General features: G+C 42.0%; 1 protein-coding gene across 2 annotated transcripts in view; it reads right to left on the bottom strand.

Moving 5' to 3' along the window:
- CSMD3 (CUB and Sushi multiple domains 3) overlaps positions 1 to 27123 on the bottom strand; it is a 1180750-nt gene extending 1153627 nt beyond the window's left edge. The window contains exon 1 of one of the 2 annotated variants that reach the window (XM_075920204.2): positions 26763 to 27123. In XM_075920204.2, coding sequence (XP_075776319.2) covers positions 26763 to 26940 — 178 coding nt within the window. In that variant the 5' untranslated portion in view covers positions 26941 to 27123. The remainder of the gene's footprint in view (positions 1 to 26762) is intronic. The other variant, XM_075920205.2, reaches the window with a different exon arrangement.
- Between the last annotated feature and the right edge of the window lie 263 nt (positions 27124 to 27386).

Here is a 27386-nt window from a genome sequence, read left to right as displayed (position 1 = left end):
TATATAATAGTCATAGGTTTTAATTTTCCACTCAAACATTAAACCAAGTTAATGAAAATTCACTGTGTGCAACAGCAACAAACAAAAAAATCTGTCTCAGTACAATGAGCGTACAATGCTGAGCAAACCAAAATACTTCTCTGTATTCCCAGTAGAAAACAAAATGTATAAATTCACCAAATAGTTTGGTCTTACAACTAAATGAGTTCTATACATTATAATACCATACTTAAAATAGCTGTATTAGCCTTTAAGAAAACTTTCTAACACAAATTTTGCTTCAGTATAATCAGGGTGAACATTACCCTTAAAGAAGAGCTGAAAGAGAGCTCTGTGGAGCTTGAAAGCTAATCTGTTTCACTGACACAAGTTAGTCAAAGGAGAGATACCTAGTGGGTGCATCTAGACTGGTAAGATATTGCGTAAAAGCAGCTGCTTTTGCGCAAAAACTTGCCAGCTGTCTACACTGGCTGCTTGAATTTGCGCAAGAGCACTGACGTTCTAATGTAAGAATTCAGTGTTTCTTGCACACATACTTTGACACTCCTGCTCAAGAATAAGCGCTCTTGAGCAAGAATACTTGCACAAGAGGGCCAGTGTAGACAGGCACCTTAATTTTTTGTGCAAGAAAGCCTGATGGCTAAAATGGCCATCGGAACTTTCTTGCACAAAAGCGCATCTATACTGGGCATGGATGCTTTTGCGCAAAAGCATCCGTGCCAATGTAGACGCTTTTTTGCGGAAATACTTTTAATGGAAAAGTTTTTCCGTTAAAAGTATTTCCACAAAATCATGCCAGTCTAGAAGCAGCCAGTGTGTTTCTCACAACTATGACTGGTGAACCTTCATACTGTGTAAAATTCATTAGAGTTTTCAAAGCAGAAGGATTCATTTCATGTGCAATGTAGCCAGTTGCAACTCTGTATTTATATTAATTTTAGTTCCTTACATCAGAACTGAATGTGTCCCAAAAAGCTGTCTACTTAAACTGGTGGGTACATACTCAGCATTGCTCAGCCATTTCTGTGCTGCACTATACATGCTACCATGGCTGCTCTGCCACTTACTCTTGAGTTCCCGCTGGGCCCACCTAAGCGCTGCTCAGCTGGGAGCAATGCAGCACGCCGTGGGGGGGAGGAAGGAGAAAGGGGGGCAGGGCATCATGCAGGGAGGGTAAGGGGCGGGGGTGGCTGGAAGGGGGGTGGGAAGCAGAGCTGGGAGGGATCGGGGGCTGTAGGGGGGGGCAGAGGAAAGGGGAGGGAAACAGACCTGGCGAGGGGGGGGGGGGATGCAGCCACAGGCACTGTATGAAGTGTGAGTTCTGTGGAAAAAATGGCAGCCGCTCCCTGGCTGTGTACTTCACTGCCTCACCCTTCCACTCCTCCCTTGAGGCAGCCTGGCTGAGCGTGCAACACTCAGCCGAGCCGCCATAGAGGGAGGGGAAGGAGGCGGAGCATTGAAGTAAACAGCCGGGGGCGGGGCCGTGTACATCACCGCCCCCCTTCCTCTCCCGCTGTGGCACTCAGCTGAGTGCTGCGCCCCTTAGCCGGGCTGCCGGGGCAGCCAGCAGCGCAAGGGGCTGTTTGGGCTCCCCTGGAGTGGGAGGGGAAGGGAGGGCGGTGATGTTCACGGCCCTGGCTCCTGCCGTGTACGTCACCACCCTGCCCCCCTCCCTCGCGGCAGCCCGATTGAGCAGGCTGCACTCAGCCAAGTGCCACAGTGGGGGGAAGGGGAAGGGAAAGAGGGGTGGGGAGAGACAGAGGGGAGATAGAGGCGGGAGGAGGAGGAGAAGAAAAAGAGATGGAGAGAAAGGCAGGAGGCGGAGGAGAGCTGAGAGAGAGGGGGAGGCAGTAGGAAGAGAGAGAGAGAGAGACAGAGCAAGAGAGCTCAGGAGAGAAGACCTGAAAATCCCGTCTTATGACGGGCTAATTGGCTAGTTTTGAAATAAGCATGCTCTGTAGATGTACCCTTCATGTTTAATACACTGAACAATTTACCTATTAAGCTGTCTAAAACATTTTGTAATATTTGCTATCACAATCCAGTCTCCTGTCCCCCAACACTGTGTTCCAAGCTACTCATGGAGAATACTGCATATGCCTATTGGACATAAACAAATCATTCTGAAAACATCCTGCCTCGAAGTGAAACAATGTCACCCAATTCTCAGTCATCTCTAAACAAAGCTGTTCAGTGGGAATCCAGGTGAATTGCCCTTCCTCCTTTCCCCAGCTATGAGTGTGAGATTACAAGAGCAGCATATCTTCCTTTTTCCATACTCTGAGACATAGAAAGCCCATTTATGTTTAAACAAATACATAGTCCTGTATTTTGTTTCAGCTACCGTAGACTAACACGGCTACATTTCTATCACTATTCATTTATGTTCAGAGTGTTGAATTATTTGAGGCTAAACACACAGTTACAGTTACCACATTGCCTGTGCTTACTCTGCTATCCATGAGTAGAATTATCAGGTGAAGGCATCTGATGCTCTTCTCCCCCTTTTCGTATGGAAGAGAAAATTAGCTACTTAGTTTGCCCCTCCTTTGCCATCTACTGTTCTGGACCCTGCTTATGGTGCCCCATGAGACTATGGCCTGTGCTGTTGGGGGAGCAGAGATTTAGCAGGCTAGGGGCAGAATTGGATGGGCTAACAACCTCTCTTTTAGCTCTGATGAGATCCCCAGATAAAATATAATCCAAGTTAGGTTATAGTATTTTTTCAATACCCTTCCTCCCCAGAGTGGTCCTGTGACTAGCAGGAGTCCTGTGTAACATGGATGCCTTTTATGATGGGGACAGAAGAAAGGAGAATGTGGTGAGGCCAGAATGACTTCTAAGGTCTCTTCTTGGATGTTCTTGACCTCCTATGACTCCTGAATAGCCGTCTAATTTCAAGATAGGTTCTGTTGATGTTTATCTGATGGGTGGGAGGGAGCAGTAATAACCACCCTCTGCTGAATTAATGCAGGGATGTTCCAAAATGTTATCCTTGAGGAGGGGGCATGTCTGGCCACATGTGGTATATTTTCCATTCTGTCCCTCAGCTGACTTTTGTTTTTGAAATTAATATGTCCTATGTTGTGTACCCTTTGTAGCCGTTTCTCAGCTATGCACTTTTTTTACATGCTGACCTTTGTGCTTGCAAATTCATTCCTCTTTTCAACTGGCAATCCTTTTATCCTTCAAATCCCAATTGAAAAACACACATGACCATTACAAAACCTTTCCAGATAGATCTGTCCAAAGACATCCTTATCACTTCTCACTGAACTGTGTTCTGTGGTATTCCCCCCCCCCCATCCCCCTCCTGTTCTGAAATGTGATTTGTCCTTTTCATAGGTGTTCACTTTTTTTAATTGCATCCTTTGGTATATATGGTTGTGACTATTTTCTTCCACTATTAGATCTGAGGAAGTGGGTCTGGCCCATGAAAGCTCATCATCTAATAAACCATCTTGTTAGTCTTTAAAGTGCTACATTGTCCTGCATTTTGCTTCAGCTACCCCAGACTAACACGGCTACATTTCTATCACTGTGGTATTGTATGTGTCTGAACTCTTTTGGGACAGATCCTCAAAGGCAGGTGCCTAACTCTCAACAGTTTCAATGGGAATTAGATACCTAAACACCTTTGTGGATTTGAGTGTAAGTCCCTTGGCAAAGGGGAAGTCTCCTTTTGGTTTTGTACAGTACCAAGCACACCTATAACATTTTTTTCATTCTAAAAGATAAACATCGTACACCATGTTACATTCACATTCAGCATGCTTTATCCTTATGTGCTGCACAAGTTGGGATGTTAAATCTACAATGGAATTAGTTCCCCAGCACTGAAAAGCAGACACCTCTTGGATGAAACACAGATGCTATTTAATCTGGCTCAAAAGCACTTGTCACCAGATTAGAAGAGGACATGGAGGTTATTCAAGGGGAGTTAGCTAAGCAGAATGTAATTACCCAAGAGACAAGAGTGAATAACAGTATTCTTATGAGAAATTCCATTACTTTTTTTATGACCAGATCTGACCAGCAATATCTCTTCTGCATGCTGGCAACTTCAATCTCCAAACACCACGACCCTGGATCAGTACTGTCTCAAAAGGAAGAGATCTGCCTATAGCATGAGCATCACATCTCACATCACCAAGGAATTTCACAGGATTACTGAAAAAAATGTCCTGAGCACAGGCTTCAGATAATTCATTCCTATTTTATTTATGGCAGAGAAAGCAACATTTAATGCCAATATTTGAATAATGCATTACATTGATTTAATGCTCTTTTGTTTTCTTGGAAATTGGGTATGTAATGGGTGGTAATTGCATATCATTCTACTCTCTCTTGTCTTCCTTTTATTTCACCTTGCTCTACATGCACCATGGAGAACATCAGTTGATTCTTTATAGAGCATTTTTTTCTTTTGTATGCAATATGGAATATATTCAATCCAAAACAAACAAACAAACAAACAAAGAGCCAGTGGTAATTCTATAGTACCCATTACTGAAGTATTTAAGTGCTATTATATTAATTCAAAGAACAGACTTTTCTCAAATGTTGTGGGGAACAAAAACCTGTTTGCGTGAATGTTCCTGAATTGCAAATAACAAGGAGCATACACATAGCTGAACCAATAAGTTGTTTGGAATTTAAACAAATGTTCATGAACAGTGTGTCAGAACACTGACTAGCTGTGCTTTTCCAGATAAACAAAATATTATGACATTTACTGGATCCCTAGATTTCCTTGACTAAATATAGGGAATACATACAAAATGTCACAAATGCTGTGCTAGTAGTATTAAGCCATGGGTATTTCATGTATTTTCAAAGGAATCACATTATGGCCCATGCAAGTCTTCCTCTATCTCCTGGCATAGGCAGATCAAACTAGTTCCAGCCACATTCTAAAAAAGGTGAAGAGACAGATCAAGACATGACTGTATGCTAAAGCAGCAGCAGTTAGCTCCAAAAATTCTTTAGTTTCATTTTACATTATTTGCTTCATTACAACTCCATATGTAACCTCCCATAGAATCTGTGGAATTTGTAATCAAAGTTTTTGACCTACTCATCTACTTCAACATCTATTGAGCATCTTGTTCTAGACAATAGGATATCACCGGCAGCCAACATCAGCCAATAGTGCTAACTATGCTTTTTTCCTCTTAAAGTGATTTTGGTTTCCCTGAAGGAGAGAGATTTCACAGCAATTTATGCCCTTCTACCCTGCCATGAAAGATGTTCTTCTGCATCATTAGCATTTCTGTATTCTTCTTTATTTCTTTGGAGCAGATTCCTTCTATTGCTATTTTTAATGGAAAGGGACAGTTGATGTTTATAATTTTTTTAAAAAGTTAGAGACGGTTAGAGATGATAAAGGACCAGTAGATTTCATGTAGAAAGATCTTTGATATGTCTTAAGCTTGCCATTTAATTTCTATTGCTAACAGCCCAAACATGGCATCCCTTTATAAACAACCTTTTTTAACAAGTTTTAACACTCTGTGCTGTGTCTAGACTGCATCCCTTTTTCGTAAAAGGGATGCAAATTAGACATATCGCAATTGCAAATGAAGCAGGGATTTAAATCCCCCCCGCTTCCTTTGCATAAAAATAGCTGCCGCTTTTTTCCGGCTGGGAGCTTTGCTGGAAAAAAGCACCAGTCTAGACGTGGATCTTTTGGAAAATAAAGCCTTTTCCGAAAGATCCCTTATCCCTCTTAAAATAAGGGATAAGGGATCTTTCGGAAAAGGCTTTATTTTCTGTAAGATTCGCGTCTAGACTGGCACTTTTTTCCAGCAAAGCTCCGAGCCAGAAAAAAGCGGCAGCCATTTTTATGCTAATGAAGGGATTTAAATCCCCGCTTCATTTGCAATTGTGATATGTTTAATTTGCATCCCTTTTACGGAAAAGGGATGCAGTCTAAATATAGCCCTGTTGTTTATAGCGCATATTTGTAATTCAGCAAGAGGAAAGTTTTGGGCTAGAGAAGTGCCTTTTCTTTATCCCAAGACTGGAAAGTCTACGTTTGCTTATTGTTCAGTCTTAATTTAGCCCTTTGTGTGAATACCATAATGACATAATATTTAATTACATAAAGACATGCCATTTTTTTCCACAGAACTCACACTTCATACAGTGCACAGGATAAATGTGCAAAGGAGCTGAATAATGCACAAAGGGGCTTAATTAAATTTGTGAGCAGAACCATGAATCTAATATTTCCTAAATTTTGAATGAACAATTTCACAAACTAAATAACACTGATAATGTGTGTTTGTCCATGATTGGTCTGATTAGTTCAGGTATTAATTTAACACAGCAATAAGCAATTCTACTCTTCTTTATTATTTTATGCTTGTCAACCCCTCTTCTACAGTTGGCATTTGTTTTGCAGCCCTAATGATGGAAAAAATATGTATTGGCTTGAGTCACAAGAAATCTAGCTGACAATCTTAGTTTAATTTAAAGTATAATTACAAATTACAAGAGAATATTATATGTAATGTAAAAAGTTATTGAAATGCATTAGATTTAATTAATAAAACTTATTTAATGTACATCAGACAATGTTATTATTAAAGGCAACACTAATAGCATTTACAATTCAAAGGTATAACAAATAATAGTTAAAATATATTGAAAGGACCAGATTATTATAGTGTTAGTGATGCTGACTAGCAGTGTAGGGTCTGCTCCAACTCCTAGGGTGTGTCTAGACTACATGCCTCCGTCGACGGAGGCATGTAGATTAGGCAGATTGGCAGAGGAAAATGAAGCCGCGATTAAAATAATCGCGGCTTCATTTAAATTTAAATGGCTGCCCCACTCTGCCGATCAGCTGTTTGTCGGCAGATCGGGGCAGTCTGGACGCGCCGCGCCGACAAAGAAGCCTTTCTTGATCGGCACAGGTATGCCTCGTGAAACCAGGTTTACCTGTGCTGACAAGAAAGGCTTCTTTGTCGGCGCGGCGCGTCCAGACTGCCCCGATCTGCCGACAAACAGCTGATCGGCAGAGCGGGGCAGCCATTTAAATTTAAATGAAGCCGCGATTATTTTAATCGCGGCTTCATTTCCCTCTGCCGATCTGGCTAATCTACATGCCTCCGTCGACGGAGGCATGTAGTCTAGACACACCCCTACTGACTCCATGACTTCCCTGGGAGTTTGACTGGGCCATTACTCCACAACTACTCCCAGTGAAGTAAACAAGTACCAGACTTGAACTAAAAGTAAATACTATACTGGTGAGAAAAAGCATAATAGATTCTATAAAATATAGAATGTTAATAATATTTAAAAGCTACATACTTACAAAAAACTATGCTAAAGGAGTATCAAGGTGGCCAACTTAAGTGAAAAATGTTAATATTAAATTTATTTCACCTCCTTGTGTGGCTGCATTATGATTACATAATGAGTTTTCCACATCACCCCTCATTCAGTTCACAAAATGTATAGTGATCACTGAAAAGGTAACTATTCAAATTTTTGGTGTATTTATAAACTTGGGTTTATGGAAAACAGAATTTGCAGAATTAACTTCATATAATTTTGATGAGATTATAATTATGGCTGATAAATGTAATAGTGTTGATATAATACAGGTTGATGTCCACAAGGCATCTGATTTGGTATCACTGGATATTTTATTAAAAATTGGAAGGATAGAAAATCAACATGACACATTAAATGGATTAAAAACTGACTATCAAAGTGGTTGCAAAATGTAATTGTAAATAGAGAATCATTGAACAGGTAGGTTTTCAATGGGTTCCTCAAATATGAGTTCTTGGCTCTATTGTTATTTAAGGATTTTACCAATAGCATTGAATAATACAAAACCACTCATAGTTTTCATGTGACACAAAGCTTCAGTGAGTGTTAAATATTGAAGATGACAAGTCATGGATTCAGAGTGATCTGGCTCAAACAAACAATATGGCTGCGTCTAGACTGGCAAGGTTTTCCGCAAAAGCAGCTGCTTTTGCGGAAAAACTTGCCAGCTGTCTACACTGGCTGCTTGAATTTCCGCAAGAACACTGACTTTTTACTGTCTTAAATCAGTGCTTCTTGCGGAAATACTATGCTGCTCCCATTTGGGCAAAAGTCCCTTTTGCGCAAAGCTTTTGCGCAAAAGGGCCAGCGTAGACAGCTCAGATTTGTTTTGCACAAAAAAACCCCCGAAAATGGCGATCAGGGCTTTTTTGCGCGAAAGCACATACAGATTGGCATGGACGCTTTTCCACAAAAAGTGCTATTGCAGAAAAGAGTCCGTGCCAATCTAGACGCTCTTTTCCACAAATTCTTTTAACGGAAAACTTTTCCGCTAAAAGTATTTACGGAAAATCATGCCAGTCTAGACGTAGCCTATGTGTTTCAGTACGGCCAAAGAGACAGTCATATAGCTAGGAGAAAAAAAACACAGGACATATTTACAAGATGGGGGACTACAGCCTGGGAAGCAGTGACTCTGAAAAAATACTTGGGCAGTGAAGTCTTGGCTGAATATTAGCCGAACATGAGCTCCCTCTGAGATACAAGTCAAAAGGATTGTGGGTGTGTAAACTTGAATTTCAAGTACCTTCTTATTTGGCACAAGTTTGACTGCTGCTGAAAGATGCTTTTCACTTCTGGTGTCCACAGATTCAGAATGAGATTAACAACTTGGAGACAGTTCAAAGAAGAGTCACAAAAATGATTAAATGATTGAAAAAAACACAACCTATAATAATAGAATCAAAGAGTTCAATCTATTTAGCTCTTCAAAGAGAAGGTTAAGGAAGATTTGATCACAGTCTGTAAGCACCCACATGGAGAACAGAAATATGTTAATAGATGGCTCTTCAGTTTATCAAACATAGCTGTAAATGATCCACTAACTGGAAGTTGAAGGTAGACACATTTAGACTAGAGATAATATGCAATTATTTTTAAATGGGGTAATTAACTATTGGAACAACTTACCAATTCTCTATCACTGACAATTTTAAAATCAAGACTGATTTATTTTCAAAAGATATGCTCTAGCTCAGCCACAGCTATTGGACTTGAAGCTGGAATTAATTCAGGAAAGTCCTACAGTATGGCTACGTCTAGACTGCAAGCCTCTTTTGAAAGAGGCTTTTTTGACAGATACTTTCAAAAAAAACCTCTTTCGAAAAAGAGCGTCTAGACTGCAAGCCGCTTTTTTGAAAGAGAGCACCCAGGCAGTCTGGATGCTCTTTTTCGGAAAAGCCCTGTTTGCATTCAAGAACGCCTTTTTTCAAAAGAGCACTTTCAAAAAAAGACATTCTTCCTCATGAAATGAGGAGTACCGCCATTGAAAGAAATGCCGCGTTCTTTCGATTTAATTTTGAAAGAACGCGGCTGTAGTCTAGACACTGGTGACGTTTTTTCGAAAAAAGGCTACTTTTTTTGAAAAAACCCTATGTGTCATGCAGCCTATGTGTCATGGAGGAGGTCAGACTAGTTGATAATAGGTATCCCTTCTGGCCTTTAAAATCTGTAAATCTATAGCACAGTAAATGGGTATGTCTACACTACAGCACTATTTCGAATTATCTTAATTCGAAATAGTTCATTCTAATTAAGCTAATTCGAATTAACGCACCTACACACAAAATCTATTTCGAAGTAGCGCTTTGCTATTTTGAAATAGCGCATTCACACTGAGTGGACCCTGAACCAAAGTTAAGGCTGGCTGGAACCAGTGCCGGTAGGGCATCAGGTTAGGATTTAGTGTGTGGGGCTGCTGCCTGAGGCTAACTGAGCTCTGTGCTTAAAGGGACCCTACCCCCACCCTGGACAGACAGTTTTCAGGGTTCCCCACTTGCTTGTCTAGCTCAAAGAGGGACAGCAAAGCAGTCCTGTCTTAGAGGGCCCTGAGTGCCCGCACTCCAGACACTACAGCACTCAGCCACATGGAGCCAGAGCTGCCCAAGGGCATGCCGGTGCATCTCCTGGGGTCGTTGCCATCAGCCTGGCTGCACTTGCTGCAGGCTGCCATCTGTGGGGTCAATTGGGGGGCCGTTAAGATCCAGGAAGCCCTGCGGGAGAGCGTCCACCCCTCAGAGCCACCCTGGTTCTCCCCACCAGGGGCTTGTGCCCCATTCCTCGCTCACATCTTTCCACTTACCCCTCCCTAGCCCCGCTTCCTGATGTCAAATAAAAGACACGTATGTTCAAAAATAGAACCTGGGTTTATTGAACAAAACTAGGGGAGGATGAACCTCTGGGGAGTCTGGAAAAAGGAGGTGGGAGAGGGGAAGAAAGAGGATGGGAGAGAAGAGGGGGAAACCTGGGAGGAGGGAGTTGGAAGGGGGAAGCAAGGGGAACAAGGGGGAGGGGAAGCTCAGGGCCCAGGGTTGGGGGTCTCGCCGGGCCAACTTGATTTTCATGCAAACCTGCTCCTGGGTTCGCATGTGGCCTTTGGTGGCCAGGCTGGCAGCTATCCTGTCATAGACGACTGCATTCCTCCCTCTAGTGTGGAGATCATGGACGTTGGGGGCATGTCCCCCAAACCTGAATAAGGTCCATGATCTCCACCCTGGACCAGGAGCTGGCAGCTGGACCTGGGAGCTGGCAGACTGCTCCTGGCGAGCAGTAGAGGGCTAGCTGCCAGTGGCTTGCTGGCTCATGTTTTGGGGCCACTGGGTCAGGGGCCTCTGTGGCCACTGCTGGCTCTGGTCTTGCAGGCTTGGAGTTGGCACAGGCACTGTGGATAGAGTCTATCCTTTTAATGGCTCCGGGGCTGGGGGAGAGGAGAGTAAGTTTTCGTGGTTGTGCCCAGAGTGGCCACCAGGGCTCCCTGGGAAGGGCTGGAGACCCCCTATTTCAAATTAAGTGTCTACACAGCACTTAATCCGAAATAGCCATTTCAAATTTGGCATTACTCCTTGTAGAATGAGGTTTACCAAACTTGAATTAAGTTCTCCCGTATTTCGAATTAATTTCAAAATAGCGGTTTGCATGTATAGACGCTATTAAAGTTAATTTGAAATAACGGTTGTTATTTCAAATTAACTTTGCAGTGTAGACATAACCAATGTGTGACCCATATTATGTTTATTGAATAATCTGCAGAGCCTCCTCTGAAATAATTATTTAGTTATGTTTTATGACACATTAATGTAATATGATAGAATGTAATATGAGTCCTTCATAAATATTAATTAACTTAACTTCATAGCAGCCCTTTGAAATAAGGTGGCGTTAATATTCCCATTGAACTTATGGGAAATTTAGTTGGAATCAGTCCTGCTTTGGGCAGTGGGCTGGACTCGATGACCTCCTGAGGTCTCTTCTAGCCCTAGGATTCTATGTTTCTATGAAAATGAGAAACAAATACATTAACATCAATGTTCTCAGTTATGGTTCCATAGCAAACTTCAACATCCTAAAGAGGAAATTGCAGGAATCGTTCTGCTCAACTGTACAGTTCTGGGATGGAGCACTACCGGTACACCTCGTGGAACGAGGAACGAGGTGTACCAGTAGTTCGGAATAGGAAGCCTAGTCCGAACTACCTAGTTCGAGCCCCGTGTAGCCGCGCTGCACGGGGTTCGAACCAGCAGGGTTTTAAAAATGGCGGCTCCCCGCTTATGCAAATGAAGCCCGGGAAATTCAAATCCCGGGCTTCATTTGCAAGTGTGGTATGCCTACATTACCCCCCTAGTTCGAACTAGCGGGGTAGTGTAGACATACCCTCAGCTACTCTGTGGAGAGAGCACCTGGCTAAACATTTTTCAAAAATGATCACTCAATTTTGATCCTGTCAGTTCTTGTTTCAAAGGAAACCTGCACAGCATGTTCAAAAGGCAAACCTGGAAGCTTAAATTCATAATTTTACCAGATACTAGAAATCATAGTCTTAATAAAGACACAGCTTATAACAACACTGGCCAGTGACAGCTGAGCTAGAGTTGGGGGCTCAGATTAAGAAGCTGTTTAACTGTGGTGTAGACATTCATGCTCAAGGTTCTGGGACCCTTCCGCCTCACAGGTCCTGTAGCCATAGCCTGAGGGTCTACACTGCAAGTTCTGGTCAGCTAGCATGGGTTTTTAATTGCACTGTTTGCATACTTTCTGAGCACATTTCCCAGATTTGAAAATGAACTCTGTGTAACTTGAAAGCTTGTCTCTTTCACCAACAGAAGTTGGTTAAATAAAAAATAATTACCTCATCCAACTTGTCTTTCTGTAATGGCACATGAGCAATTTGGTCAGCCTATAGGAGCTGTGAGAAGATGGGGCATAATCAATGCAGGTGGAATGTTTACAGCTTCAAAGTGAAACCATTGAAATAAAATATTTTCCTCTTATCTTGCGTAATGACTATACCTTTTTTGCTAGAATTTTCAATAAACAAAAATAACATCAGCCTGAGATAAAAACACAGCAGGGAAAATTTCATTCCAAATTATTTAAGGTTGGCACAGTTATATAAGCAATGGAAATTGGGTCCTATTATAGAAAGTGTCAGGCACCCCTAATTATAGGCATCACTATAACAATCAACACTGCTTTAAAGAAAAATCAAACTGTATACTTCTTTAACTGTACTTCCTGGATGCATATATTAAAAGGGGTAAATTTGGGTCTGATTCTCCATCTTTTAATATTCATTTAAGGTGTTTAATGAACAGAGACTAAATCAAGCTTTTGATATTGCTGAAAGCTTCTGCAATTCCACAAAACTGCTTTACCTCTTTTCAAAAAGCATGGAGTTTCTCTTCATTAATATCTTCAAAGGTAGATGACCAGCTAGGAATATAGCAATACTATGTTATGGAGAAAATGTTAACCACAAAGATGTATTCCTGGGGGCTGACACAATTGCCTGGCAGGGGTGGCTCTGGGTGAGACCGTAGGTAGAAGGATCCAGGCTGTAGCTAACCTCCCCCAGCCAGCCCTTCAGCAATGCTCAGAAACTACTGTCCACAGCTGCAGTGGCAATTTAAAGGGCACAGGGCTCTGGTGGCTATCATTGCTGCAGTAGCAGCAGCTGAGAACCCCGGGCTCTTTTGAATCACCAGGCTCTGCAACAGTTGCCCCCTTGGCACTCTTGTCGGCAGCGTGTTTTGTTGTTGTTTGCCATTTCCCCCTCAAGTATGTATATATTTAACTCCATCATGAAACATTAAACAGATAAAGAGGCATTCAGCAGAGCTACAATACAGGTAATGATGGGTCTGTCAGCAATTCCATTGTGAACTCCATTTAGCACTAGGAACTTAGCATTTCCATCATTTCAAAAATGTCAGACTGAAAGCTGGCAAACAGCATAGCAGCCTGGATGCAAATTTGTTTACACAAAATATGTAAATCTGTTCAGATGGTTTTGATTTAGCGATCAGCCAGAAACCTTAAACTCTCATGGTTTCTCATGCTTTTCTGCCAACTTTATGTACCAAATTATAAGTGATTTTTTGCAAGTAGGTAATAGGAAATGGATTAATTGTTTTTCAGTTGTTTGAAGTCTGAAACTATTTGTTTGGTTTAGTGTCTAGGTTTGAAAATGTATTCGGATCTTGTGCTATAGTTAATTTAACCAACCTCCTCCCCACACACACAATAGCACTCTGCTACAGTGCAAAAAACTGGATTAATATTCCCAGATTTTAATACTCCCTATTTTATTAGAATCCAGTTGGACAACCTGCTAAGAACTGTAACATGAGAAACAGTAGAAATCGAATAGCTAAATCGTACTATATTGAATGGTACTGAGTGTCCTCAGTTCCCATTAACTTTAAAAGTAATCTGCTTTCTGTTAGTGATACTGGTTTCTGTGTGAGTCTGAGGGTGCTTTGCATTGCTCAGGAGGAACTCAGATTCTTACAGGATTGTGCGCTTACAGATTTCCAGTTTCATCAGTTTAGTCCCTTGCCTGGTTTAAACAGTTTTCAGTATTGTTAAGCTGAACTTGCTTTTATATAAAAAATATTTTATATAGAAATCTATTATACTCTCATTGGTGTCAATGACAAAACTTCCAATGGAAAGGGTCTCTAAGCCAATCTACACTAACAGATGCTCTAAAAAGACTTACCTATGGAATCTCATGATACTATATATTTTTGTTAGGCTATGTCTACACAGCAGCGTTATTTCAAAGTAACTGATGTTAATTTGAAATAACATAGTCCACATCTACACAGCAAGCAGTTAGTTTGACATAATATTGAAATAATGTCCAGCCAGAGGACTTGTTAATCTGAATTTGGAACCCTCATTTTACAAGGATTAAGAGAAGCTGGAGAGAAGAGTGCTCTATTTCGAAATAAGCACCGTGTAGATACACCCAAATTCAAAATAAGCTATTTCGACTTAAGCTACACAATTACCGTAGCTCAAGGTGCATAGCTTATTTTGATTATAGCCCTTCTGTGTAGACATGCCCTAAGGACTTACAGGATCATTCAGAGTACATCTACATGGCACAATTATTTTGAAAAAACCTATTCTGGAATAGTTATTTTGAAATAGCTCGCCTATACTGCAGGGAAGCCTCAAATTATTCTGAGGCAGGTTTCCCTAATGTAGATGTGCTATCTCGATTTAGAGCCCCAGGAGGCACTGTGGAGAAATAACTTACAATGGCCCTGGCGAGGGGCTATTTCAAAAGACCAGCAGTGGAGCATCTACACACGACTTATTCCATAATAGCTATTTCAGAATAGGCATTATTCCTCATAGAATGAGGTTTATAGATTTCAGAATAAGCCATCCATTATTTTGAAATTATTTCAAAAATAATGGAATAGCTGTGTAAATGCTCACATTGTTATTTCGAAATAACACTAGTTATCTCAAAATAATGGTGCAGTGTAGACGCACCCTCATTGTTTTTAAAGCTACAGACTACTGCAGCTACCCCACTAAAGCTCTAAAAAGACTGTTGTTGCATGATAAATCTTGTTACTTTTTTTTCCTTTATTGAATTTTATCCTATAAGTGAAAATAAGTTTTGTATACAAGGGGCTGTGTTCATAATTGATCATAATGCTACACTACACAGAAAAGACAGTAACAATTCATAAGAAAAACAATGAGAATGTAAGATATGAGGATTCAGTAGTTAATGAGAATGTGGCAAGTTGAAAAATATTGGTAAGAAACAGGTAATCATGAATAATTAATATTAATATTGGACCCAATGGAATTCACAGTGATCTATGTGTACTAGATAAAGACTAGGATCCTTACTCTAATGATCTTAGTAATTAAATGTGTAAGAAATTATGGTACATAAGAAAGAGTACATATAAGTGTTGTGAAGACAACAACAGTGGAAGCAAGTGAAAGAAAAAATGTATCTGCTAAATATATCCAAATGAGTTTGGCCAATGAATACTCACCTACAGTGTGGTGTATGTAGGTTTAATAATCGAAAACCAAAGCTCTTGGGAATGGGGAAAAGCCGCCTCTAGGTAATAGGTACACTTCTACCTTGAAATGTCTCTCTGTGGAAATGGCTTCATGAAGGTTCTATTTTCATTGTATCCTATTGACTTTAATGTTGAAATTGCCCAAGTAAAAGGTGTTTTCCTCCCAATTATCAACTCCCCAAATTCACCCTGCTCTTTAACAGCTAAGCAGGTTCTATTCTACTGTGTTCATCAACAGTAACAGTGGGTACGCATGGCAAATTATTCCCTCAATGACACCAGTTGCACACCTAGAGTCGGCTTTTCCCCATTCCCAAGAGCTTTGGTTTTCAATTATTAAACCTACATACATCACACTGTAGGTGAGTATTCATTGGCCAAACTCATTTGGATATATTTATATTTATATATATTGTTTGTAGGTTATGTCTTCATACAGATCTGTGTGATCTCATTAGCCTTCAGTTGGTTTCAGTTAATAGAGTCATGGCAGGAACAACAGAGGTGCAATATAGAGAGGACAAATGTCAAATGTTGAAGCAAAATCATCCATGGAATTTGACTATAGTTCCACAAGCTTCACAAGGTTTAAAGGACCCATCACCTGCCTATTCTATGAGGTTCAAAATCACACTATTGAATGAGCATGTAACAGGAGCTCCATAGATTTTCTGTAGATTTTTTTCTTTCTTGTGTTATTTTTTTCCATTATTCTTGACAAGCCTTTAGCACAAGTTGAATAGGTGTGTTTGTTTTATAAAGAAGATATTAATAAAGGCACAATAATTCAAGCATTTCTCATATGAATACCTCCCCTTACTAAGGGCCACATGCATTCCCACTACCACACATTTAACACTTGCAGGATCAGGCTCCAAATTGCTTATTTATTATTAAAGTCAGTTAGAAATTAGCCTCTAGACTAGCACACAGACTGCTTCTCACATTGCCAGGGCATCATACTAACAAATACTGGGGGTTCTTTTGAACTTCATTAATGCTGTGTCTTTCTTTAATGTTTGCTTTCTCAGAAGTAGTGATTTTACCCTTTAATTACTGGGAGGCATTATCAACTGTGATGCAATTTAACACTTTGTCTGGGAATTCATTTAGGTTTGGGGTTTTGTTTGTTTGTGTTTTGTTTCTTGAAAAATATTTCTTACATACTATTCAGGTTTTCCCCCGGTGTACAGAAACTCCACATGATGATGAGACCATAAAAGAGAAAGGCAGGAAAATGGAAAACTGTGCAGTGTAGGACCACATCAGCTCTTCCTTTCTGCACATTTTCCCAATTCCATAGCTTGATATTTGCTCCTTTTACCAGCTTAGCCTTCTTGCAGAACCAAAATGTCCAAAGAATTTGTTTCATTCCTTAGTAGGTCTGACCTGTGGGTGTAGAGCGGGGGGTCTGATTCCTCAATATGAAGATTTTATAAAGAGTACATAATCTGAGGAGGACTTTCTATATTTCACTTCAGGCCCTACTTCCTCAGGACCTACAGAGATCTACAGTAGCTCCTGTAGAGGGTCACATCTAGAATTGGGAAGTGGAATCGGGATATGGAGCCTGGCAGATCAAGATAAAATGGAGAGCATGGGTAAGATATTTTACAGGAACTGGCTGGGAGCTTAAAGAACTTTGCATCTGGTGACATTCAATGAAGCATGTGGACACAGTTTAGGAGCATGGCAGGCTCTAGGCCTCATCCAAAGCCCATTGTAGTCTATGGAAAGAGTCCCAGTGACTTCAGTGAGAGAGAGAGAGGGTTAAGGAATACTAAGAAACTGGGAACCCTTGGAAGCTAGGATGCAGGAATTACAGTATATGGGAATGTTGAAGACTAGTGCCTGGGTTGTTGATCTATGTTGATGTTGTTGCCATCTCAGTGTGTTCCATTAGGCTATGTCAAAACTGCAGTTATTTCAGAATAAACTATTCCACAATAGTAATTTTGAAATAGCACACCTACATTAGGGAAGCTTGCCTTGGACTAATTTTAAGGCTTCCCTGCAGTGTAGATGTGCGATTTTGAAATACGCTATCTCGATTGAGAGCCCCAAGAGGAATAACATAGAATGGCCCTAATGAGTAGATATTTTGAAATACCAGCAGTGGAGCATCTACACACACCTTATTTCAAAATAGCTATTTCGGAATAAGCATTATTCCTCATAAAATGAGGTTTACAGAAGTTGAAATAAGCCATTCATTATTCTGAAATTATTTTGAAGTAATGGAATTGCTGTGTAGATGCTCGCATAATTATTTCAGATAGCGGCCATTATTCCAAAATAACTTTGCTATTTAGACACACCCTTAGTGTGCAGATCTGTGCACTTTACATAAATCGCAAAGCAAACCCATCTTGGGTGAACACTTTGTGAGAAAGTAAGTTTGTAATAGTGTTACAAAATTGACACAACATTGATTCTGCCATGCTTCATCTTTTACTTGAGCCCCAGAACTTTCCCTTTTTCCCCTCGCACTGAGAACAAAGATTTCACTGTATGTAGCACCTTTATTTAGGCGTAGAAATGCTTCAGCCTTCTTGTTTATGTGAAAGGATTAACGTTCTATACAAAGGAATGGTAAACATAATGTTGGTGCAGATTGTGTGTTTTGCCTTCCTCCCTGATGCAGCAGACTGAAAATTAAGCCACCTTATGGCCACTATAGGAGCTGAAAATACATCTCTGAAAGCATAACAATATTTACATCCTTTTGCAATGTGGGAACCCTATTGCCACTGTGTAGAGAATGGAGTCTGAATTTGGAGGGGAAAAAAGTGTCCTCTTCTCCTAAATGTGGTTCATGGAAGCTAATTCAATGAGGCCTTTTCAGGCCTCCATAAAGGGCTTTAAAAGACATGTCCTTCCAAACATCAGTCATCCTTTATTTTGCCAGGAAGGCACAGCAATGACTTAAGTAAAGGGTAAGGGCTGACATTGCTGGCAAAGTCTCTGAAGATAAGAATAGTGAGGATCTTGTGAGGAGAATGAAGATACCATGGACCATCATCCCTTTTGGGTAATGGGAGAAAGTAACAGATGTCAGGAACAGATGTTTAAAGAAAAAACTGTGGCTAGACGTGTCAACAGGAAATTGGAAAAGTGTATGACTGGTAAGGAAATGAGAGGAGTGGGCTTTAATTTGATATTCTTGTATTAAAAAAAATAAACATGACAAACACTCTGTGTAATCAGTTCATCTCTGCAGTGGCACAAAACCACAAATACTAATCCATAAAATAGAAGATATTACACAGTTCTTTCCTAAATCCACAGTCTGTTATGTATCTTAGATTAATATAATTCTGAAGGAAGAAAGGAGACATGTTAGCAGGTTATTGTGCAGGGATTTCTTGTTGGCTTGCCTGCTTTATTTCCATTTGAAAGCTGCTACAATATTTGAAATGTTAGAAGTAGCCCTGGGAGGGATGGAGTATTGGCTAAAGTGCAGGTGAGATGAACTAAGGTGTAGATCATATGTTGTGTTGGTGTATTACATGTATATCATCACAATGTAATCATGCACACATAAATATGTGTATATAAAGTTGTATATCATTATCATAAAGATACTAGATAAATTCTTTGTACCTTGCCATTTTCAACTGCATATTATTATTACATTTAGTCCTATAATACTCATTAAAACTCTCATGCCATGCAGCAGCCTTATTGGAATCAAAAGGGGCACTCCTGTGGTTGATTAAGGAAAGTAATGAATAGCAAATACATGGGAACCCTCTTGTGGAATGGACTTTTAAAAGAAGGCACCTGGTTAGCACAGGCACATTTACATATGACAACCTAGGTACACATAAAAATATGTTAAGCATGTTTGACAGAAGTACAGCTATCAGCCCCTCCCACCATCAAGCAACATGCACATATGAAAATTCACAAAACTGAATAGGTTGAATGCAGTGTGGAATTGTTTGACTTGGATATATACAGAAATCTGTTGCCTTTATTCTTTTTTTCTTCTGTTTCTTTTCAGTTAATCTCACAGATCTTTTAAAGGTCATAATTTGGACATTTGCTTTTCAATTTATTTCTATTCTTGAAATCACGGAAGGTGGCATCGTGGGTTTTTTGTTTGTTTGTTTTGTTTTGTTTCTTTAGAATCAAAGGCTGTTTTCTTGTTGTTACATACATAAAGAAAATATTAACAAAGTGAAAAATTGTTTCTGTTTCTTTGTTTTTAATTCTGTTCTTTGTGTTTGTCAATTACTTCTACTTTTAAACTTTACCTAAATATGTGTTTTATGATTGGAGTCAAAGTAAAAATGAAGTTCATTAATGGAACTGAAGCTGGAAATATTCTAAACTGAAATTTATATGATTCTTAATTTCTTTACCATTGTCAGCAACTCATTATTAGTTATAGAACATTTTATTATATAACCAAAATTTTAATCAAAAATATTGAAACCAGGTTGCAACCTGGCAGTAGTTCAGCATATGTCCTGCCAAAAAAGCACAGGCACTCTGTGATCTTACAGACATAAAATAAACATCTTTTTATTCCATTGCCATTACACTGAAGTTAGCAAGCCTATCTTTAAAGGAGTTGACATGCTCAGCAATATGACATAAAGACACAGAACATTTTCTAATTCTATTCAGAATATACAATTTATTTTCTTCAGCCAGAGCCATAGACAATTTACGTTAGCAATGCTGCAGTCTGTAATGCAATGTGAGATTTCCAAAGGGAAATTTCAACTTCTATTGAATATTTGTAATGTCTTGTGAAAAGTATTGTTCTCTCTTGTGATTTACTTTTCAGAGACAAAAGAAATATCGTTCTAAAAAATGCAATCCAAGATGCAGTGTTAATTTAAGATCCCCGAGATCCTTTTCTTACTGATATTGAAGCCAGCAGGAGTTCTGACATTGCCTCCAATGTGACCAGGGTCAAGCTATTTTTAAGCTTATTTTAAATCCTACATCATAGATTCATTCCATGGCCCTTTGGATCAAAGATGTTATGACTAAGCAGAATGTAATTTTTGATAAAAAATTATAATACTTGTTTTTGTTTTACTCATACTAAGTGTAAAATTGTAAATAAAATTACAGAGTATTCAAGAGGACAAATTACAACAGGATGTGGAATTTCTGAGTATTCAGTTTTCTGAATATCTCACTAAAGTAAAAAAAAACATGTTGCATTCAAGAGGTATTATCTCAATGTGAAGGAGAGAAGAAAAGGGACAAGAATAATATTTGCACATCTATTGTATCTTTTCCTTTAAGGATTTCTAGGTAGGTTTACCAACATCCATTAATTAGGCCTCAGAGCAATATAAAGAATAGGAATCGCTTTACCCACCACTAAAATGCAGCCACCTCCAAGATAAATTGTGTCAACCTATGGAAGAGATTACAGCAGCAACACACAATAATTCAAGGCAGAAAATGGCATCAACATATTTATCTAATAGATAGTATCAGTTTTTATACCATTTTATGGAAACTAGATTTAGGAAACTGTTAATAAATCATATAATATAATTGTTAACAAATGATGTTTTTCTTTTCATCATATCACTACTTGCACTATTATTTTGTTAGTGAAATAGTTCATGTAAAATGGGACATTTTCATTGGGAGATTATGCATATACTTTGACAAGCATGTGTATAATAGATGGACTTATGCGCATGAACATTTCCGATTTCTAGGTATATCTCTGTAATCTAAAGGTGTACTCTCCTGAATTTCAAAATAATGTCAAATACATATAGATCCAAACAGTAAACAGTCAAGCAGACAAATCAGACTTCTATAGTGAATGGGGGCTTCTTCCTTCTTCAGGTGCTAAAATGTACATTTGGCTGACAGAATGATCGGATGTGATGATAGATGATTAGATTAAAAGGACAAGGACCATCCAGTCTGATCTCCTGCATAACACAAGCCATAGAACCTCACTCAATAATCTCAACATCAAGCCCACAGCTTCTGCTTGATTTATAGCAATGGTCTTCAGTGCTCAGTTAAAGACTTCAAGTGATGAAGAATCTATCATATTCCTTGGTAAATTGCTTGTATGGTTAATTACACTCACTATTAACAATTTGTAGCTTATTTCTATGATGTAACATGAATCCTGATTATGACCCTTTAGGATCGGAAAAATCTTCTCATCTCTTGATAGCTACCTGTTGTCTGGATTGTCAACTCTTTGGGGCACATCTTTCTTGCTTTTTTTCACACCCACGAAGAATGATGATGTCTGAAGATTTTATCTGTACGGTCTTGTAATGATCTACACAACTCATAAGAACCTTTGCCATTTGTGAATAATCTAGTTATTCCCAAATGCCTGAACTTGCTCAGGCATGACCTATACATATCTTAATGTCAGACAAAGATTAGCCAAACAATATTTAGACAAAAGTTGCAGTTTTTGTTATTTTATGTATGGGGTATTTGGGGAAAGGGTGCAGTCCTTCAAATGCTTCTCTAAATTAAACCAGGTTTGTCCTTTAAAGTCTTGTTACTGAAGCTGAAGATGTAAGGCACCCATTATTGGACTCCATATTTAGATGCCTTTTGAAAGGTGTCCCAGATGCTGGAATAATTTGCATGGGGAAGGGGATGCTCAGAGTCGTTGAACCAAACTGTGTGAGCCCTGTCAATAATGGAAACCACTTTAAGCTGGGGGTGCTCCAACATCCTCTGCGCACCTAGTTTCAGCACCTAGGAAGTCCAGCCACTTGAAGGGAACTAGCATGAGTAGGAGAACGGGCTAATTTTCTATACTAAACATTGCAGGCAAAAACCTGCTGAGTGTCCACCACCTTAGAGCCTGGAGACCCAAATGATGGCTAATGATGCAAGAATAGTTGACTAGGCTCTGCCAGGACTGGTTGGCTCCACAGAGCCTGCTGCTAAGCGAGAACCTGCAGCCTCCTGTAGGCCAGTACTGCAGCTCTTCCCTGGCTTGTAAGGGCTCAGGGCAAGTGCAGGGGCCCTGGCTTATTGCCCCTGTCCATTTTGGAAGGCCATCAGGTCACAATCCCCCTCCCGTAGGCACATAAGTAACCCATGGTAGCACTCGGGAGGTGCATCGCCCCTCTGAGCTCCTGCCAAAATGTTAATTGCTAAATGGGGTGCCCCCTCACGCCTGCTCTCTGTTCTCCTGGGTATCCTCCCTGCACGCTCTGCCCCGCAGGCCCCAGTCGCCTATGAACCCTGGCACCTGTGAGGCCTGAACTCCCGGGACAAGGAAGGATGAAGGAGCAGCTCGTTCTTCCGGGGGAGAGGAGGCCAAGGCCAGAGCCCCGCATTAAGAAAGGAGCCGCCTAGAGCTTCCCCCAGCCTGGGGGGGGGGGGGGGGCACGAAGGGTGCCGCTCCGCTGAAAGGCTTCGAGATTGGTGCAGTCTCTGGTAAATATCAAGCCCCGCCCCCCTCTTTCCCATTGCAACCACAGCAGCGAAAGGAGGAAACAGGGACCCGCCACTCTCCTCTCCAGGGCCTCAGGTCTCAGTTTCCAAAGCAGCCCTTGGGTCCGTTCAGGCCTTTGGCCGAGGGGAGGGGGAAAGAGCCATCCATCACTCCCCCTACATTTGATAGTGGGGGTGCTCAGAGCTGTTGTTCCAAACTGCAAACCCTGTATCTAATGGGAACCCCACTTCAAGCCAGGGGGCTAGTTCCAGCACCTGTGTCCCCCCAGGCAATCGATGAGGGGAAAGGAAACACCACTCGGGAAATGCATGAGCCAAGTCTGTGTGTGGGTGGTGGGGTGGGATTCAGGGAAAAACCCCAGGGGGAATAAGTCTCCCGCGGCCTCTCCCTCGGATCACCCCAAGATCTCACTCTTCCCCTGCCGTTTGCAAAGTTCCTCTAGCTCGGGCGGTCACAGCCCAGCCTGGAGATAAAAACCCTAGCGCAGGGGCAGCCTCCTGTTCCCAGGCCAAAGGACTCCAGCGCTGGCTGCTCTCAGGCTCGGAGGGGGTGTGAGCGGTTTGTGTCTGTCGTTAGCTCCCTCGGCGGCTGCTCTCTTCAGGGGTGTCTTACCCAGGGGCCGGGTCTGCATCTGCCACGCCTCGGGCTCAGGGCTTCGCCTCCAGCTCGCAGATAAACCCGCTGCGGCTTGCACCGCGTGTGTACGCCTGCCAGGAGTGCCCGGGATCTGACACGCTTTTAGAACCCCTCGTTCCCCCCCCCCTTCGCTGCTGGAGGGGGGCGCTTGAGCTCGGCTCTCTGCCGAAGATGAGTTGATATTTTCCGGCCTCAACGACGCTCTTGTTCATTCCTGTTCCCAAGGCTGCGTGGGAAGGAGGGAGAAAAGCATCCGGCTGTGCACATTTCTAGGGGATACACCGCACCCCCCCCCCCCGACAGAAACGTGTCCCGCAGCCGGGCAGCTGGGGCAGGATGACACTGTCTGGCAGGGGCACTCATCGGCGAAGTCACTCTCCTGGCACTTGTGAAAGGTGCCGTTTCTTCAGTGCAGTCCTGGGAGGTCTGGCTTGGCAACTGACCAACGTCTCCTGAAAGGGGATTGTGTGTGCGCCGTGCAAACCACAATGCCTCTTCATTGCCGCTCATTGTAACCCCTTTGCAACAGTTCTGACATACGCCTTACTTTTTTCCTTCTCGTGCAGGCGTTTGGAGGACAAACCCTTCACTGCTGTGGCTGTTTAGATACAAAGGTGCAGGATGGAGTTTAGTGCCGAGATGTAAAATTTCCAGCGACTTGTGACTGTGTGCACATACAAAAATGTGTGTGTGGGGGGGGCACAAATAGACATAGACGCAGGTGCAAGCTTCCCGGGATAATCTGGGGTTTCGAAAACAAGTGTAGACAAACTGGAGCTAGCTTTGGACCAAATCCTTTGGAGGCAGTGGTAAAGCAGGGAGTAGTGGCGTGGGACCTTAGAGACAGGAGCAGAAAGAGACTCCTGGAATACAGCAACCTGCGAAATTTTGATAAAACAGGGAGGCGTGGGATGAAGAGATAATGGAAAGACTCTTGCTGGTGAGGCCTAGAAAACCATAGCCGGGATTTGGGTGTCTGTGGGTGATAAGGGATTGTGGAGGCACTGGAATTGGTCTGGCAGGCAGTGGTGTGGGTAAGAGCCTGGGAAACAAAAAGACCATGAGAAAGGCCTTTGCAGCAGTGGTGTGTGTGTCTCCTTTCTTTCTACATCTATAGTGCTTGCAAAAGGGTAGGGTGTTTTTTTTGGGGGGGGGGAGGGAAGAGCGAGGGCATTTTGCAGAAACGCACAGTACGTGCAGTGCCGCTCTGAGCACGGACCAACTCTTTCAAACTTGGTGGTCTCGAGGGAACCCAGTTAGACCCCCAGTTTATCCAGCTGAACTTGAAGTCTCTGGGTGTTCAGCCTCTGCGAGATCAGGATCTATATGTTGACAATGTGACACCCTCCTCCCGGGCCACAGCATCTTTCTGAATGTATCTGCGGCCAGGAATCAGAAGAGCTGATATTGCGACGTCCTCGCTTTCTTCTGTCCATGGCGGGTTCCATGCCTGTGCTCCCAGGTTTTGCACGCAAACGTCTCTAGGGCTTTTTCCTTCCTCCCAGCAAGGACAACTGGAGCTGTTTATTCAACAGGTGCTCTGAAAACTTACACTCAATGCATGGTCAGCACCACACAGGAAAACCGGCTGTGTCTTTAATTTTGTAGGATGCTGCCTCCACGCGACTCCTATTCACAAAGCAACCGTTTCACAATAGCAGCTGCCGGCGTCATCCATTAACCAGCGCAGCCTTCTATCAGGCACCTTCTAGGGTGATCCGGTTTTGCAGAGAACAAACTGATGACATTCAAAGGGAGACACGTCACACAGGGAATTTATTAACGAGCTCGTTTCAATAAAAGGTCCCACTTGGCATGGTTCGGTCCTGATCTCTGAGCCCAAAGCTCAGAACTGTTTCAGAAATGGGCAAACACTCTGGGACTAGCTTGCTGCCAGGTACGTAAACACCGGGAAGGCTGCCTGTAATTAGAATGTGCATTAAAATTCCGGGCATGCTTCCTCGCATCAGATAGAGTGTCGAGATAACGTGCGATGAGGTAAACCCTACAACAACACCCCCATGAAACATGAATTATCATTTCCAACGGGATGCAAATGGAGCTGCTTTCTGTGGGGGAACAACCAGCTGCAACGCTCGACAATCAACTGTTTCATAAAAGCCAGAGCCAGAGAGGGAAGGCACCCGTTTGAACAAGAAAAACCTCCATACAGTTGGTATGGAAGCAACCTCGATAGGCAACAACCGAGTCTTCCAACTCGGAAAGGATCGATACTGTCTACTAGACATTCTGGGCGCGTGTGTGTGGCGGAGAGGGATGCAGGGGGTGTAAGCAGCAGATTAATTCGAAATTCAATATTTATCTATCGACAAAGAGAAATTTTGGTGGGGGGGGGGGTATCGGAGAAGGGCCCTCGGGATGCGTAGAGTCCCAGCGCAGATCCCTTTAAGGAAGGCACACTTGGTGGGGATGGATTAGCACTTCAACATGTAGTGAAGACTGCCTCATATTCGAGGTGCTGTGCACAATATTCCAACGCCACATTTCTTTTTGTGATGCCATTTCCCTGTACCTGTATGCACCCAAAGACTTAACGCAGATCCTTATACTGTCAACTACAGACTTTCTTCCTATCCTCCATTCATTAAGGCAAAAAAGGCACACAGAAAGACAAAGATAAGGGGGGGCTGTCGATTTTTCAAGTCAGGGGCATATTATGCCTTCGAAGATGAGAGGTGTTTTTTTTTCTAAATACGGCTCTTCTGCATCCAAAGAATTCGGCATGCATACATACGAGTGTGAAAAAGCCTTTCTGAATTTGAGATACACCTCCCTCTCTCTCTCTCTCTCTCTCTGTCACACAGGTACACAGACACACACGCACGCACAACCACCATGCACCTCTGCAACTTTCCTAATGGAATGGTTAAACAAATCAGTGCATTGATACAAACATTCCCGCAAAGACACGTTTGTTTGACTGTGGGAAAAATGCCCCCCGCCACCCTAGAAAAGTCATCCAGTGGGCTTGTACTTGTATATACACTAGTTAGAGGCTATACGAACCAACTCACGTATCCGTTTGAGCATACTGCAAGAATATTTATTGAGCCCCAGCTCAGTCACTGCATTGAACACCAAGGCTGGCAAGCAATTGCATTTCCTATTTCAGAAGAGAGCTCTGATTCAGCTCCTTCTTCGCCCTCCCTTTAATTATCATTTATTTGTTCAAATTATAAAGTGCCCCTGGTGAAAGCTTTGCGAAAGGCGAGAACTCAGAACGCCCAGACCGCAAGCCAAGGGTCCCCTGCAAAATGCCCCCCCAAACACCACCCTACCTTGCACATAGGAAACCAGCAATAAAAAGACGAGGTTCCAAAATGTAAATCCACTTTTAATCCCCATTTTCTTCAGCAGCATGAAGTCCAGCCGGCCACATGTAGTACATCCCCTGTCCCCAAAGTCTGCTATTTTCGACTCCTTTGCCCGGATTTCCCCTTTGCAGATCCCTTTCATATTATTCGGGAGAGCTCCTAATTCCTATTCCTTGGCCAGGCGCAGTGGAGTTGTTGCTGTTGATGGTGCGCGGTCACAGCTCAGAGTGAATGGTGTTTCTGGGATACCACAGCAACCTTGACGAGGACTCAACCATCTCTCCAACAGGGGCACAAAGTCTCAGCTACTCTCGATTGTGTCTTTTCCTTCCCCCACTCCTCCCCGCCACCCCCACCTCCATAATCAAAGAGCCACCACAATTTGGGCTTGTTAAAGCATCCACCAAGAACCCAGGGACAGCATCTGAGAAGCCCAGGCAATCTCCCGAATCAACTCCAAACAATATTTGCTGCTAAGGTTCCTCTACCCCCCTCCCCCGAGAAGATCAATTCTGCCCAGCAAAGCAGCTCAAGGAATAATACACTAGTGAGGTTTTCACAGTCGCCTGAAGGAACATCTAGGAGCGA

Source organism: Pelodiscus sinensis, chromosome 2 (assembly GCF_052426305.1).
Source record: "Pelodiscus sinensis isolate ZL-2025 chromosome 2, ASM5242630v1, whole genome shotgun sequence".
Taxonomy (NCBI): Eukaryota; Metazoa; Chordata; order Testudines; family Trionychidae; genus Pelodiscus; species Pelodiscus sinensis.
The sequence above is the reverse complement of the archived record's forward strand: the minus strand, read 5'-3'. Positions and strand labels throughout refer to the sequence as shown.